At 42.6% G+C, this 16,770-nt stretch overlaps 1 protein-coding gene across 1 annotated transcript in view; it reads right to left on the bottom strand.

The window, feature by feature from the left end:
* Nucleotides 1-16,770, bottom strand: part of CTTNBP2 (cortactin binding protein 2) — a 186,801-nt gene that overhangs the window by 61,961 nt on the left and 108,070 nt on the right. The window contains 4 exon segments of the mRNA XM_075065458.1: nt 4,579-4,854; nt 7,387-7,504; nt 11,957-12,211; nt 15,296-15,446. Coding sequence (XP_074921559.1) covers nt 4,579-4,854; nt 7,387-7,504; nt 11,957-12,211; nt 15,296-15,446 — 800 coding nt within the window.

The raw sequence follows: 16,770 nt of genomic DNA, 5'->3' as shown, positions 1-16,770 counted from the left end.
CGGCTAGACCGCACCCTGGCTGGGATTATTTAGGGAAAATGGTCCTGCCTTTAGCAGGGGATTGGACTAGATGACCTCATGAGGTCCCTTCCAACCTTTTGATTCTATGATTCTATGATATAGTGGCATTATGGTATTTATTGTCCTCATTATCTATCCCTTTCCTAATGGTTCCTAACATTGTTAGCTTTTTTGACTACTGCACATTGAGAAGATGTTTTCAGAGAACTGTTCATGATGACTCCCAAGATATTCCTCTTGAGTGGTAACAGCTAATTTAGATCCCATTATTTTATATGTGGAGTTGGGATTATGTTTTCCAATGTGCATTACTTTGCATTTATCAACACTGAATTTCAAGTGCCATCAGTTTTGTGAGATCCCTTTGTAACTCTTCACTGTCAGCTTTGGACTTAACTATCTTGAGTCATTTTGTATCATCTGCAAACTTTGCCGTCTCATGGTTTACCTCTTTTTCCTGATCATTCATAAACATCACTGGTCCCAATACAGATCTTTGGAGGACCCCACTATTTACTTTTCTCCATTTTGAAAACTGACCATTTATTCCTACCCTATCTTTTAAGCAGTTACTGATCCATGAGAGGACCTTCCCTCTTATCCCATGACTATTTACCTTGCTTAAGAGCCTTTGGTGAGGAACCTTATCAAAGTCTTTCTGTAAGTGCAAGTACACTATATCCACTGGATCATCCTTGTCCATGCTTACTGACCCACTCAAAGAATTTAAATTGATTGGTGAGGCATGATTTCCCTTTAGAAAACCTAAACTTCCCCAAGTTGACTCTTCCTCAATAAATCATGTTCATCTGTATGTCTGATAATTCTGTTGATTATAGTTTCAACCAATTTACCTGGTATCGAAGTCAGGTTTACTGGCCAGTAATTGCCAGGATTGCCTCTTTATTTTATAAAAACAGTGGTGTTATATTAGCTATCTGCCAGTCATATGATATAGAGGCTGATTTAAGCAATAAGTTACATATCACAGTTTTGCAATTTCATATTTGAGTTCCTTCAGAAATCTTGGGTGAACACCATCTGGTTCTGGTGACTTATTGCTGTTTAATTTAGCGATTTGTTCCAAAACCTCCTCTTACCAACATCTCAATCACCTCCTCTGATTTGTCACCTAAAAAGAATGGCTCAGATGTGGGAATCTCTCTCACATCCTCTGAAGTGAAGACGAATGCAAAGAATTCATTTAGCTTCCCTGCAATGCCCTTATCTTCTTTGAATGTTTCTTTTAGCACCTCAATCATCCAGTGGATACACTGATTGTTTGGCAGGCTTCTTGGTTCGGATGTACTTAAAAAAAAATTTTGCTTCTAGTTTTTGTGTCTTTTGCTAATTGCTCATCAATTTTTTTTTGACCTGCCTTGTTATACTTTCACATATGACCTGCCAGAGGTTATGCTCTTTTCTATCTTCCTCAGTAGGATTTGACTTGCAATTTTTAAGTGATGTCTTGTCTCTAACTACCTCTTTTACTCTGTTGTTTAACCATGGTGGCATTTTCCTGTTTTCTGGCGTTTTTTAGAATATATTTGGGGTATATATATCGTTTGAGCCTTCATTATTGTGTTTTCTAAAAAGATGTCATACAGCTTGCAGGCATTTCACTCTTGTAACTGTTCTTTTTAATTTCCATTTAACTACTCTTCTTATTTTTACATAGTTTGAAGTTAAATGTTACCATGGTGGGTTTCTTTGGTATTTTCCCCTTACAAGGATTTTAAATTTACCATGTATATTCATTCATTAGCCTGTTAATTTATAAGCTGACCCCCCAAAAGGGATAGGTAAAAATTGCAAAAACTGTATCACCCTTTCATAAACCGACCCTATATCTCAGGGGTTTGAAAACTTTGGCTCCCAGCCCATCAGAGTAAGCTGCTGGTGAGTCGGGACACTTTGTTTACTTGGAGCATCTGCAGACATGGAGCCCCTCAGCTCCCTGTGGCCGCAGTTCACCGTTCCCAGACAACAGGAGCTGTGGGAAGTGACGTCACTTCCCACAGCTCCCATTGGCTGGGAACGGTGAACCGTGGCCACAAGGAGCTGAGGGGCTCCATGCCTGCAGATGCTCCAGGTAAGCAAAATGACAATGTATTAAATATTCAATTCAATGATTCCAAAGAGTTTAAAATCATCAAATTTTGGTGTAGAACCATTTATAAGCTGACCCCCGCTCTTTGATGCGTCACTTTTTTACCAAAAATATTCGGCTTATGAATGAGTATATACGGTAATTACATTATGGCTGCTATTACCAATTAGTTCAGCTATCTTCACCTCTTGGACCAGATCCTGTGTGTCACTTAGGACTAAATCAAGAATTGCCTCTCCTCTTGTGGGTTCCAGGACTAGCTGTTCCAAGAAGCTGCCAATAATGGTGTCTAGAAATTTTATCTCTGCATCCCATCTTGAGGTGACATGTTCCCAGTCAGCAGGGGATAGCTGAAATCCCCGATAATTATTTTGTTTTCTGTTTTTGTAGCCTCTCTAATCTCCTGGAGCATTTCACAATCACTGTCATCATCCTGGGCAGGTGGTTGGTAGTATACTCCTACTGCTATATCTTACTATTCAAGCATGGAATCCATAGAGATTTTATGGTAAAGTTTAATTTAGATTTTTATGCTATTTGACACTATGCTTTCTTTCACATAGAATCCCAATCCCCCACTAGTGAGACCTACTGTCATTCCCATATATTTTGTACTCTGGAATTACCGTGCCCCATCGATCATCATCATTCCAACAAGGTTCTGTGATACCTATTATGTCAATATTCTCATTTAATACCAGGCACTCAAACTGACCAATCTTAGTATTTAGACTTCTTGCATTTGTATACAAGCACTTATAAAATTTGTCAATATTTAATTGTCTGCCATGTGATCTAATTGAACGGGACTCTTTCATTTGACTGTTTCTCTTTAGTTCCTACCTGTAATCTGTCAGCTTCTATCCTCTCTTCTTTACTAGGATATAGAGTATCCCCTTTAATGAATCCTCCTCTAATGGATGTGTCTATCAGAACTGTGTGCTCCTCCACACCTGTCAGCTTTTCCTCAGTATGTAGTTTAAAAACTCCTCTATGATCTTTTTAATTTTACATGCCAGCAAGCTGGCTTCATTTTGTTTTAGGATGAGCTCCTCCTTTCCCAAAAGGGAATTTCCTTAGTCTCCAAGGTTTAAAGGAGCATATCAAGAAACCTCATCAAATATTTTCATCCAATTTTATTTTATTGGGTAAGTAATACTTAAGGCATAAAAGTGTCTTAAATGCAAACGAGTGTTTTGTGTAATGAATGCAATCATGATGGCCTGATCTAGCCCAGAAGCTGCCACAAGTAATCTTAAATATACTTAACTAAGGGTACGTCTACACTGCACGATTATTTCGAATTAGCTTAAACCGATATTACAAAACAGATCTAATAAAATCGGTTTAGCGCGTCCACAGTGGGATCCCGAAATCGATTGTTTGCGTCCATGGTCCAAAGCTACCATCGATTTCAGGAGCGGTGCACTGTGGGTAGCTGTTCCTCAGCTATCCCATAGTTCCCACTTCCGTGTTGAGAGCACAGTGCCTGATGGGGCAGAAAACACTGCCCCGGGTGGTGCTGGGTACAGCCTCACCCCTCCCTTTGTGAAGGCAGCAGACAACCCTTTGGCGCCTTTTTCGCGGAGTGCATTGAGCAAACGCCATAGCACAGCAATCTTTCCCTTTTTTTTTTCACGTGGTGGGGGGGGGAAATAAACTGAGGAGCTGTTCCCTGAACCACGCCAGACACTGTGTTTGAACCTACAGACATTGGGAGCTCAGCCAAGAATGCAAATAATTTTCAGAGACTGCTGTGGACTGTGGGATAGCTGGAGTCCTCAGTACCCCCTCCCTCCCTTCATGAGCGTCCATTTGAGTCTCTGGCTTCCCGTTACGCTTGTCACGCAGCGCTGTGTATCCTGGAGTTTTTTATTCAAACGCTTTGGCATTTCGTGTTCTGTAACGGAGCTGGATACAACAGATTTGTCTCCCCATACAGCGATCAGACCTAGTATCTCCCGTACGGTCTATGCTGGAGCTCTTTTTCGATTTCAAACTGCATTGCCAGCCGTGCTGATCAGAGCTCCACGCTGGGCAAGCAGGAAATGTAATTCAAAAGTTCGCGGGGCTTTTCCTGTTTACCTGCCCGCTGCATCCGAGTTCAGATTGCTGTCCAGAGCGGTCAGTGCTGCACTCTGGGATGCCGCCCGGAGGCCAATAACGTCGATTTCCGTCCACATGAACCCTAATCCGAGTTATCACTATCGAATTTAGCGCTACTCCTCTCGTTTGGGAGGAGTTCCGAAATCGATTTAAGGAGCCGTTTAACTCGATATTAATGACGACGTCGTGTGAACGGATACAGCGTTAAATCGGTATATCAGCCATTAAACCGATTTAAAGTCGCAGTGTAGACCTGGCCTAAGGAATTAACAACATATCATACACCCCACAAACAGGAAAAAAGTATTGCTTTTATTTCAAGCAACAGTGATTATTCTTACCAATTTTGATGGAGAATATACTGCTTGCACTGAGGCCAATGTTGGATTCTGCAGCATTATTAAATGTCAGGTCTTCTAGACTCCTCCATCCATCAGAGGTGATTGCTTGGAAATGGTTTGTCACCGCCTGACTCACTGCTTTCGAAAAATCATCCCATGATGTCTGTTTGCGGATATTTAAAGAACATATTGTGTTTTCTGTGTCACAATCCTCTGTACCACAGTAGGCTAGTTCTATTTCACTGACTGAAATCCTTAAAGGTACTCTAAAAGCATCTATTAAAAAAAAATTAGAGAACCTAAGATAGTTAAAATCACACAAAAAACACAATAAAAGAGCTATTGTAAATAAGTTTAATAATATGAAGTACTTTTACATCTGGAGACAGACAAGTATTATAACATCTATTATTCATTAGGGAATATGGAGAAAGAGCATGGTCCATACCACAATGCAAAACAGTCATAAAACTACTATTAAATTACAGATTATTATACAAAGCATTCAACATCACTACCTTCATTTTATAGTATCAATAATACACTATTGGTCTACAAGACAAGCTTAAATAATCTTTCATTTTCTCATTCCAGATCCAAATTCTTACAGATTTAGTCATATGGCTAGTGGTTTCTAACGTTTCATTTTCTAACAGGGAGGAGATTTCATTTGTGGTTATGCATACGTATGTCAACGCAATTTTACTATCATTATAGAAAAAGCTAATAATTATTTAGTTGCAGTTACAGGGAAAAATATCCAAGCCAAACATTTTTAATGGGAGTCTGGAAAGCAAAAAAAATTTGAAACACATTTCTCTTTGTGGGCATTTTCTTTCATAGGAAAATAAAGACATTAAATACTTAAAAACAGACAACCCATTAGAAACATTTTAAGAGTGTCACCAGAGGAAAAAATGTTAAAAAATAATAAAGGAACAAAATGTGCACGGTGGGTTACATACACAGCATAACACATTAGAGGAATAATTTTTGGATCTTGCTGTATTCCGAGAATTGTGACAAAATTCCATAATAGCAATAGATTAAGTAGTTTAATATCTGTTTATACTATACGCCAGAAGTGGCCAAACCATTAGTCATGAGCCCTATACGACTCTTTTACAGTTAAACTGCAGCTTTCAGAGCCCCCTATGCCCCCTCCCCCCGTCCTTCTCTGCCTACCAGACTGTTTGGAGGAGCTGGGGCTTCTGCCCTGTGGTGGCATGGTGGGGGTAGGAGTTTCTGCCCAGTAGGGAGAGGGATCTTGGGGCTTCAGCCCTGCAGGAGGTGCCTGCTGAAGCCCCATGCCCTAGCAAGTGTGCCCCACAGGGCTGAAGCTCTGAGACCCTGCCCCTGGCATCTACAAGGCAGAAACCCCTAGCTCCACCATCTTGCCACAGGGCTGAAGCACCAAACCCCATCTCTGAAGATCTGAAGATTGTTGATTGCAGCTCAGAGGGCCAGTAAGTTTGGCCATCCCTGCTATATGCATCATTAAAGGTCACTCTAGGATTGCAAGCCTCACTCTCCCCCAACTTCATTGGAAAAACAATACGTTTCAGCAAAAGACCCTGAAATACTGAGGGAGTGCAGCTACAGGATTGATGCTAGCAGGCTTGGGGAGCAATTCTGCTGTAACAAGACTTTCAATGCTGTTTTAGTTTTGTTCTTATAGTTCAATTGGGGAAAAAATCTGATTGGAGGTCAAACTGATATAAATATAGCAAAAAATGCCAGTGATTTGAAAAAAAATCCATTTTAGGTAGAAGAAAACATATAATTTAATCTACAACATTTTGTTTTAGGGATTTTTAAAAGGCTAGATTCACAAAATGTCTGGTGGGGATGGTGTCACCACTACTGCCTGTAACGTTTAGCCCAGTGCTTTGGGCACTCTCATCCAGTGACAATTCACAGTCGATCATAATGACGACGACTACCTACTGGACCAGGAAAAGAGAGTGAAAATGACTATATATCCTGGTAGTTAAGGCATTCTCCTGCAACATGGGAGACCCAAGATCGAGTTCCTGCTTCAATGACTCTGTTTATACATAGTGGAACAGTTACAACAGTAGAGAATGAGAGAGATCCACACTAGAACCTGGTCTCCCACTTTCCAGTTAAGAGCTCTAACCACTGGGCAAAAAATTGTAAGTATGGCACCAGCACCATCTGCTCCTCCCATTTTTGAATGGCATCTAAATGATGAAAAAAATGGTTTTGAGCCAAAACTATTTGGCAAATTTGTATCAAATTCACTAGTAGTTTTGCAGCAAAAAAACTTGCACTTTTTGATGAATAAACAATTAGTCTGGAAAAAAAATCATCCAGTTCTACTCCAAATCCAAAAACAAACAGGTTATTTTGTTTAAACTTGATGAGGATTTTGCCCAAAGAGTCTGAAAAGAGGAGGATAAGAACAATGAAAGGAAGAAAGGTAAAAGTTCTGATGAAAAATAATTACTAAATATTAATTTACCAATTCCAAAGGATTAGGTTTGTTTTCAGAATTGAGCAATTTATTTGATTTTTTTAAAGTTGACACATTTTAAGGTACTACTAAAAATCAGAACAAGAGATTACCCTATACCTTTCAACAAGATGTTTTTTGTCATTTATTGTAGCAGAATTTTGAGAAATATGTCTGCACTCTTTAAAAACTAAACTGGCTTGGTGGTTGAAAAATGTGAGCAGGGTGAGATTAAGGGTAAACAAACATTGTATTAAATGTTTCTTCTGTGTCCCACAAGACCCTGGCTGCTAAATATTTTAGTGCAGTGCTATTGGCAAACTGTAACTCACTCAAGTTCTCCAGGAGATGTTTGCAGTCATCAGTGGCAACATCATGCAGTGTTCGATCGCACTTATCTTTTCTTTCAGCCTCTAGTCCACCATGGCTACACAAGACTTCTAGGCAATTCTGGAAAGATCAGAGCTGTATTATTTGCAGTTTAACTAAATTAACTTGGGGTAAATACTCAAAAATTGTTTTCTGCCGGAAGCAGGCAGCCCTACAATTAGCCATTACACTTCTGATTCAATACGTACACATGTATTTCCAAATATACAGAGAAAGGCAACTAACAGAATTGCTAAACATGAAGCTCCAAAAGGTGTTTCTCACAGAACGGAAATACAGGTGTCAAATGTTTTGCCTTAGTCTTGAAATTCTCAGGCCAAGGTTTTTAAAACAGAGTCCCTAAAGTTAGTACTTTCCAAGCACTGGGAACTCTATAGCTCCCACTGAAGTCAACACTTCTGAAAATCTGGTCACTTATTTAAGAGCCTAACTTAAAACACCCTATTTTAAAAATCTTGGTTTCAGTTTTCAGCTTATATTAAAAGGCAAGTAGAAGGTTTAGTAATGACTAACCTACTAGGATATTCAGAAGACATGAGTAACCCACTGAACCTGTGTTTACTTAGCAACAGAAACATTAGCAGGGTAACAAATTGCCATCCATGCTTGGTATGTGAGTGATACACAATAACCCAACAATGATAGTTGCAAATTCACGTTACAAGTCCCTCCTTCAGCAAGTAATTTTGAATTTCTGAAAGAATATCAATAATGCAAACAAATCTTAGTTTGTAACAAAAACAACAGAATACAAACATTTAGGCACACCAGCCCAAATTTTTAAAGCTATTATAAAGAGAGAAATCTAGCTCAAGTGACCCTGCTGACTGCAGCTGTGACAGTATGGCACAGGAAGAAAGGTGATCCCTCAAGCTGTCTGGTCCCAGGTCATTTAGGGCTTTACAGATAATAATGAACACCTTAAGCTCCACCGGCAAATCAACTGGCAGTTAGTGCAGATCCTGGAGCACCTGTGTCATTTATTTGCTTTTAGCAAGATGCCCCTTTCAATAAGAAAGCCACTGCATTCCATACCAGCATCTGTCTCCAAATCATTTTAAGGGGTAGCCTTACGTAGAGCACACTGCAGTCATTTAATCTTGAGGTAACTGGGCAGCACAGCATGGGGAGGAGGTGACCAGACTTCTGTGGAGAAAGAAGTGGTTCAGGACTATTTAGAAAAGCTGGATAAGCACAAATCCATGGGGCCAGATGTGCTGCATCTGAGGGTGCTAAAGGAGTTGGTGGATGTGATTGCAGGGCCATTAGCCATTATCTTTGAAAACTCATGGCGATCGGGAGAGGTCCCGGATGACTGGGAAAAGGCTAATGTAGTGCCCATTTTTAAAAAAGGGAAAGAGGAGGATCTGGGGAACTATAGGCCAGTCAGCCTCACCTTATTCCCTGGAAAAATCATAGAGCAGGTCCTCAAGGAATTCTGAAGCCCTTAGAGGAGAGGAAAGTGATCAGGAACAGTCGGCATGGATTCACCAAGGGCAAGTCATGCCTGACTAACGTAATTGCCTTCTATGAGGAGATAACTGGGTCTGAGGATGAGGGGAAAGCAGTGGATATGTTATTTCTTGACTTTAGCAAAGTTTTAGATACGGTCTCCCACAGTATTATTGCTGGCAAGTTAAAGAATTATGGGCTGGATGAATGGACTATAAGGTGGACAAAAAGCTGGCTAGATCATCGGGCTCAACGGGTAGTGATCAATGTCTAGTTGGCAGCCGGTATCAAGCGGAGTGCCCCAAGGGTCGGTCCTGGGGCCGGTTTTGTTCAGTATCTTCATTACTGTTCTGGAGGATGGCGTGGACTGCACTCTCAGCAAGTTTGCAGATCACACTAAACTGGGAGGAGTGATAGATACACTGGAAGGTAGGGATAGGATACAGAGGGACCTAAACAAATTAGAGGATTGGGCCAAAAGAAACCTGATGAGGTTCAACAAGGACAAGTGCAGGGTCCTGCACTTAGGACAGACAAATCCCATGCACTGCTACAGACTAGGGACCAAATGGCTAGGCAGCAGTTTTGCAGAAAAGGACCTAGGGGTTACAGTGGGCAAGAAGCTGGATATGAGTCAACAGTGTGCCCTTGTTGCCAAGAAGGCTAACGGCATTTGGGGCTTGTAATGAGGCGGTGTGGCTCCCCTCCAGCCCAGAGGAGGAAGAGCCTAGCTGGAGGCCAGAGTGGGCAGGGCTAAAGAGCACTGAGCCAGCCCCTCAAAGGGTCAGGCGCCAACCTGGAACTATAAAGGCTGGCCCTCTTAGCTCAGTGAGGCCCCAGCAGCCAGAGCGAGCAGACGTTCCTCAGGGAGCTCGCGACTGGGAACCTCCTGCGACCCAGGGCAGCCGCTCAGACTGGCCTGAGCTCCCCCGCGCCTGCTACCTGGAGGAGCCACCGGAGCTACCCTGGGCTGACTATCCGGAGGAGTTCCCGGACCTATCACCCAGCCCCGGCTGCGACGAGCCCATGCTCCTGGACCCTGCAGAGGCTGACGTCAGGACCCAGGTGGGCCCCGAGGGGGAATACGGAAGTAGCCCGGGGGCAGCAGACCCCAGTCTGGCTGCTGCATTATCGGAGCCTATGTCAGTGTGTTGCGGCCAGGATCCTCACTGACTAAGCAGCGGATCTTCAGCCGCTGCTAGGGCCCCGGGCTGGGACACAGTGGAGTGGGAGGGCCTATATCCCCCCAGCCACCCAACTCCTGGGTGGCAGACTCCCCCTCTCCCTGGCCTGAGGAGGCCAAAGCCTATCATTGCTGACTCAGTGTTTGTTGCCCCGCCCTGACGTAGGGCCAGGCTTAAAACTGTTGTTACTGCTCAGACCTAGGGCCAGGGCCTTAACTGCTATTGCTGCTCAGCCCTGCCCAAGGGCCTGAGCTTCCTGACTCAGTTTTTGCTGCCCCGCCCTGACCTAGGGCCAGGGCCTTAACTGTTATTGGTGCTCAGCCCTGCCAAAGGACCTGAGCCTCTTGCCCCCACAGGGCAGGCGATTGCCGCAAGGACGGCCAGGCTATTTCTCAGACCCACTGGTGTGTAATGAGCTGGTGTGGCTCCCCTCCTCCCCCCAGAGAGAGTTGAGCCCTGGCTGCACTCGTGTACAGGGCTGTATAAGTAGGGACATTGCCAGCAGATCGAGGGATGTGATCATTCTCCTCTATTTGACATTGGTGAGGCCTCATCTGGAGTACTGTGTCCAGTTTTGGGCCCTACACTACAAGAAGGATGTGGAAAAATTGGAAAGAGTACAGCGGAGGGCAACAAAAATGATTAAGGGGCTGGAGCACATGACTTATGAGGAGAGGCTGAGGGAACTGGGATTGTTTAGTCTGCAGAAGAGAAGAATAAAGGGGGATTTGATAGCAGCTTTCAACTACCTGAAAGGGGGTTCAAAAGAGAATGGATATAAACTGTTCTCAGTGGTAGCAGATGACAGAACAAGGAGCAATGGTCTCAAGTTGCAGTGTGGGAGGTTTAAGTTGGCTATTAGGAAAAACTTTTTCACTAGAAGGGTGGTGAAGCACTGGAATGGGTTACCTAAGGTGGTGATGGAATCTCCTTCTTTGGAGGTTTTTAAGATCAGGCTTGACAAAGTCCTGGCTGGAATGATTTAGTTGGGAACTGGTCCTGCTTTGAGCAGGAGCTTGGACTAGATAACCTCCTGAGGTCCCTTCCAACCCTGATATTCTGTTCTATATTCTATGTAATAAAGTATGATGAATAGTGGAAAGGTCCTCAGACAAAAAAAAAAAAAAAAGGTCACCACCTCTTGGCGAGACTCAGGTGATAAACAGATCTAGCCAAGATTTTTAAAAGCATGGAGAAATTTTAAATGCATTCATTTTTGGGTGCCCCACCCAACATACCTACAGAGGCCTCATTTTCACAGGGTGGGTTCTCAGCCTTCTCTGAGAATCAAGCCTCTTTTATAATGTCTCAGTTTAGGCACTCAATATGACTAGCTGATTTTTAAAATCTTGGGCTCTATTCTCAAAACTATCCTTCCCTATGCCCCTCAATGACATCTCTGTTCCATTCTCTCTTCCAGAAACAGTCTTAGCTTTGAACTGATACAAATCCTACTTCTCATTAAAAAAAATAAAAAAAAAACAATTAACCATTCAGAGTTAGTAGCGTCAAGCTTCTGATGCCAAATGTTGCATTAGTGCCTGGTGTCAAGAAACTGCCCTGCTGACATCAATTAGTCAGGGTGGAGTAGGTCAGATTGGATTTCCCCCTGCAATCATAATAAAACATTTTCCAGCTAACGAACTCATTTCCAGTTGAAAAGCCTGCGCAAAGCACAGATACTTTAAAAAAAAAATCAATATTCCATGGATAGTTGGAGACTGTATTTGCAAAATTAAGATAATTTTCATTTAACTATGAACAGTTACATTTACAATTAAGGATGTCATTAACTTGACATGTCTATATTAAATAGACACAATTAATGGAAAAGTAATTTAATTGCTACAATAGTTATAACAACATACAGACAGACCTTAAAGCCTTTTGATGCTGCTATGTGGGCAGCAGTCCAACCCTCTTTGTCAGCATGGTTGATGAGATCTGCAGAAACAACAGGTCTTGCTTTACTGGGATAGCTATCTTCTCTGCATTCCAAGTCAAAGAAGCCTGAATTAGGCTGTGCATCATTCATAAAGTTTCCATTGTCTGTTTCTCCATAGTACATAAGGAGTTTGAGGCTGTCAACATTACCAGAATCCACAGCTGCATGAATTGGTGTCCAGCCATCCTGAAGACACAAAAATGAAAAGCACAACCCCACCACACACGGAGAAAAGTGGTTAGTTACAGAATTTATATTACTAATTGCTTTCTATCAAACATGCTGTCTGTAAAGCTTTTAAGCATCCAACAATGGCTGGCTATAATCAAATGTCACAGTTTTGTATGAGACAGCCCATCTGTTGTACTTTATGCAAAAGTATGTGTGTGAGATGCCTGGTGTGAAATGAAAAAGGTGGGTTACAGTCCCATAATACCTGCTTGGAAAAGGACATTTATTGAGCCACCACAGGTTATAAGGGTCCACCAAAAACATGCCAAGTGGATGTCAAACTGAATTAAAGCGACCCTCTGCCAGGGATGTCTTGGGTTGCAAACTGCGAGCTAATGTAACATTGTAACTGGACCTTTGTCAGATTTTTTTATTTACTATTCTGTATGATTTTATATAGCACTTTTCTCCTCTCTGGCTATGCACAATGTTAGCTTCTCTCTGCATTAGCACAACAAAGCCAATGCAGCTGCTCTTGGAAGAATTTTCAATTCTTAATCAGGGCCGGCTCTGGCTTTTTTGCCGCCCCAAGCAAAAAACCTGCGGGCTGGCTGGAGCAGCGAGTGGGCTGGGGAGGGGGGGACAAACAAATCTGCGGTCGGCCGGAGCGGCAAAGGGGGGTGGTGGTGGTGGGGGGGAACAAACAAATCTGCGGGCCGGCTGGAGCAGCGAAGGGAAGTGGGGAGACAAACAAACCTGCGAGCTGGCTGGAGCGGCAAAAGGGAAACCAAACAAACAAAACCTGCAGGACGGACGGAGCACGGATGTAGGGGGACTCCCGGCCCTGTAGATGTGCCCTGGGCAGCAGGGGGCAGAGTGAGAAGGGGGGCAGCCAGGGCTTCCTTCAGTGGGACACTCGCCATGCCGCCTGCGGGAAGACTCCACGCTGCTCTGGTCGGTGGGCAGAGAAGGATGCAGGCTGCCCTGCTGGGCTTGCTACAGACCTCGCACCGCTCCCAGCAGGGCGCTCCCCTCCTCTGCACTGCTGCCCCCTACAGGGCGGCTAGAGCAGCAAAGACAAAAGAAAAAAACCTGCGGGGGTAGCCGAAACGTTGAAGGGAAAAAAAAAAAAAAAAAGAAGAGATTGGCCAGAATGCAGCCCCTTGGAATCTGCCAGCCCAAGCACGAGCTGCTCAGCTGGTGCCTGGAGCCAGCCCTGTCCTTAATTCTCCTTTGATGTCCTTAATTTAAAAGGCCACAGTCTAAACTTGTCTCTCCTACTTATTTTCTTCTAAATTATCACTACATTTGAGCTGACCATACAAGCTTCTTTCCATTGTAAGTGACAAAAAGATTCTCAGCATACAGTGGTGCTGGAACAGTTTTTGGAGTGGGGTACTGAGATGCATCCCTCTTGCCCCCATCTGCGACCCCCACCCACTAGAGCTGGGGCCGGAAGCACACCCTTGGCTATGGGAGCAGGGACGCAAACAGAAGTAAGGCAGTGGAGGCTGGGGCCACGGCTATGGACGGGTGCAGAGACCCAGGCATGAGGCTGGCAGCTGGGACTCCACATGCAGGGTGGATGGCCAGGACCCTAGGGCCAGTGTACTTATCAAATGTTTAAGCAATAGCCCTGAAGTATGTGAATAAAGGAATGCCTAACCTTTAAATTTGAAGACTCTCACCTACTCTCTCCCCATCCACACCACACATACATTTTGTTTTATCCTCCTCACTCTCTCTTTGTGACAAATATCTAAGAATTTCTTTCACAATCCTTGCTGAAGTATGTTTTTTTCAAGGATAACATTGATCTGCAATTAGACAAGATGTCCCAGAGCTATAGAGGTATCAGGGGCTACCACATAGCCCTACCTCATTCATGACTGCCACCAGGAGAAGCAAGGCTACAACAACATAAGAACATTAGAACATAAGAATGGCCATACCGAGTCAGACCAAAGGTCCATCTAGCCCAGTATCCTTTCTACTGATAGTGGACAATGCCAGGTGTCCCAGAGGGAGTGAACCTAACAGGCAATGATCAAGTGATCTCTCTCCTGCCATCCAGCTCCACCCTCTGACAAACAGAGGCTAGGGACATCATTCCTTACCCATCCTGGCTAACAGCCATTTATGGACTTAACAACCATGAATTTATCCAGTTCTCTTTTAAATGCTATTATAGTCCTAACCTTCACAACTTCCTCAGGTAAGGCGTTCCACAAGTTGACTGTGTGCTGCGTGAAGGAGAACTTCCTTTTATTTGTTTTAAACCTGCTGCCTATTAATTTCATTTGGTGACCCCTAGTTCTTGTATTATGGGAATAAGNTCAGAAGCATTTTGGCTGTAGAGCAGTGTTATGAGAAGAAGTAAATAACACTTCCTTATTTACTTTCTCCACACCAGTCATGATTTTGTAGACTTCTATCATATCCCCCCTTAGTTGTTTCTTTTGCAAGCTGAAGAGTCCTAGCCTCTTTAATCTCTCCTCATATGGGACCCTCTCCAACCCCCTAATCATTTTAGTTGCCCTTTTCTGAACCTTTTCTAGTACCAGTATATCTTTTCTGAGATGAGGAGACCACATCTGTACGCTGTATTCGAGATGTGGGTGCACCATTGATTTATATAAGGGCAATACTATATTTTCAGTCTTATTCTCTATCCTCTTTTTAATGATTCCTAACATCCTGTTTGCTTTTTTGACTGCTGCTGCACACTGCATGGACATCTTCAGAGAACTATCCACGATGACTCCAAGACAACAACACTGCATACCGTGAGAGTTGACAGTGAAGCAGATCGATTCTACCTCTGCTGTCCTACACAGGAACATGGTATACAAAATGTTGCATTTTAAAACTGAGGCTGAGAGGAAAGCTAAGTGATAAGTTTTTAGGGAAACCATGCAACCTAAACAAATAGAAAACATTTTACAATGAGATGCAGCAATATTAAAATCAAAGCTTTTTACTAATTCCAAAACACACACTGAGTATTACATAGTTAAAGAGTTAAAAATTACAGTGCAAGGAATTCTGATTTTTGCAGCTGTGCAGTTCACACTGATTTTAGAAATTCTTTTAACTTACACTGGTTTTTACACTTCGATCTGCTCCAGCTTCCAGCAAAAGTTTGATACATTCATTATTTCCATTTCCACAGGCTAGGTACAAAGGTGTCTGTCCTCTTTCAGCAGCATGGTTAACGTCAGCCTGATGCATAATTAATAATTCTGCACACCTGTGAGTGGAAACATCAGGTGACAACACAATAAAAGATTCCTGTATTTGACTTCTTAAATGCCATGTGACGTTACATGCACATTTAAAAAACATATTTAAATGTTTTATTGATCTATATATTAGCATAGACTAATTTAGTTAAATCAATCACATCAAAAAATTATTGTAGGTATATTACAGTTCTGTTTAAAACTGGCAAGACTGAAAAACTGTATTTCACAAGAGCTGACAAAAACGTTTAGTTGACAGCTGTTTGAATAAAAGTCTTCAAGCGTGAGTAACAAAAGAATGTTTTTTTCCTGACCACTGACAGAGTGCTCTCTCTTTAAATATTTGGCAATCCCTCTGTTACTCTCACAGCAGTTATATTTGTAGTTCTACAAAGCAGCAAATACTGAAAACACAAACTTGTGAAGCTTTACAATATTTTCATTAGAAAATAGCATCTAAAGCGTCAAACAGAACTGTAGAGATGTCTCCTATCCATGAAATATAACAGCCGTGAAAGATTGCTTTTCAAGTGACTAAAGATTTGTCCACAAAAGCTATACACACTCTTGCCTCCTCATAACATACTTTTATTCAATAATTTAAATTGCTGTAGCTTTCACATGCCCAGTTGAGGACTGGAGTCCCACTGTGATAAGTGCTGTGCAAACACACAATCTCTGACCAAAGACAAGCAACATGAGGATGGAGGAGGACACAATTATGTGTGCACTTTTGTGTATATAATTTGTATACAGTATGCACTTTCCCCCTTTGCAATTATAAAGAGACATATTCCCAAATGTCCCTCTACCCAGCTGTCATTCATTGGCTTATTTCATACGGGCACTGCAGTACAGTTGGGTCTTGATGAGAGGGTTTTATGGATTAGTTCAGGGAACATGTTCCATGTGTCAGAGACACATGAAAGTACACATAGAGATGCAAGAGAGTGCAGAGCAGGCTGGAATCTTTGACTGAGCAGGTAAAGTTGAAAGTGACAGAATAAAATGCAAGAAAAGACAAGTAAAGAGAAGTACTCAGATTAAGTTATAGGTGCAGCAGGCCTGTATAACTAGAGTCTCCACTCATGGAGCCATTGATTACATCAGAATCTCAGCTTTCATCTAAGAAATGAAGATTCTAGGCATAATGGTTGTAAAGAAATGTGTGAACTGCCCCATTCATCTCAATGAGGCTGTACAAAAGAAAAAAAGCTGCAAGGGAACCTGACTAACATAACCTCCACTGTGGTCTGAGGAGAAGAGTGATGTGGGCCACCTGCTGCCATTCCCATCTTTCAGCTACTCCCAATGAGGGGAGGTACTGCTGGC

This window comes from Chelonoidis abingdonii, chromosome 1 (assembly GCF_003597395.2).
Source record: "Chelonoidis abingdonii isolate Lonesome George chromosome 1, CheloAbing_2.0, whole genome shotgun sequence".
NCBI lineage: Eukaryota > Metazoa > Chordata > Testudines > Testudinidae > Chelonoidis > Chelonoidis abingdonii.
The sequence above is the reverse complement of the archived record's forward strand: the minus strand, read 5'-3'. Positions and strand labels throughout refer to the sequence as shown.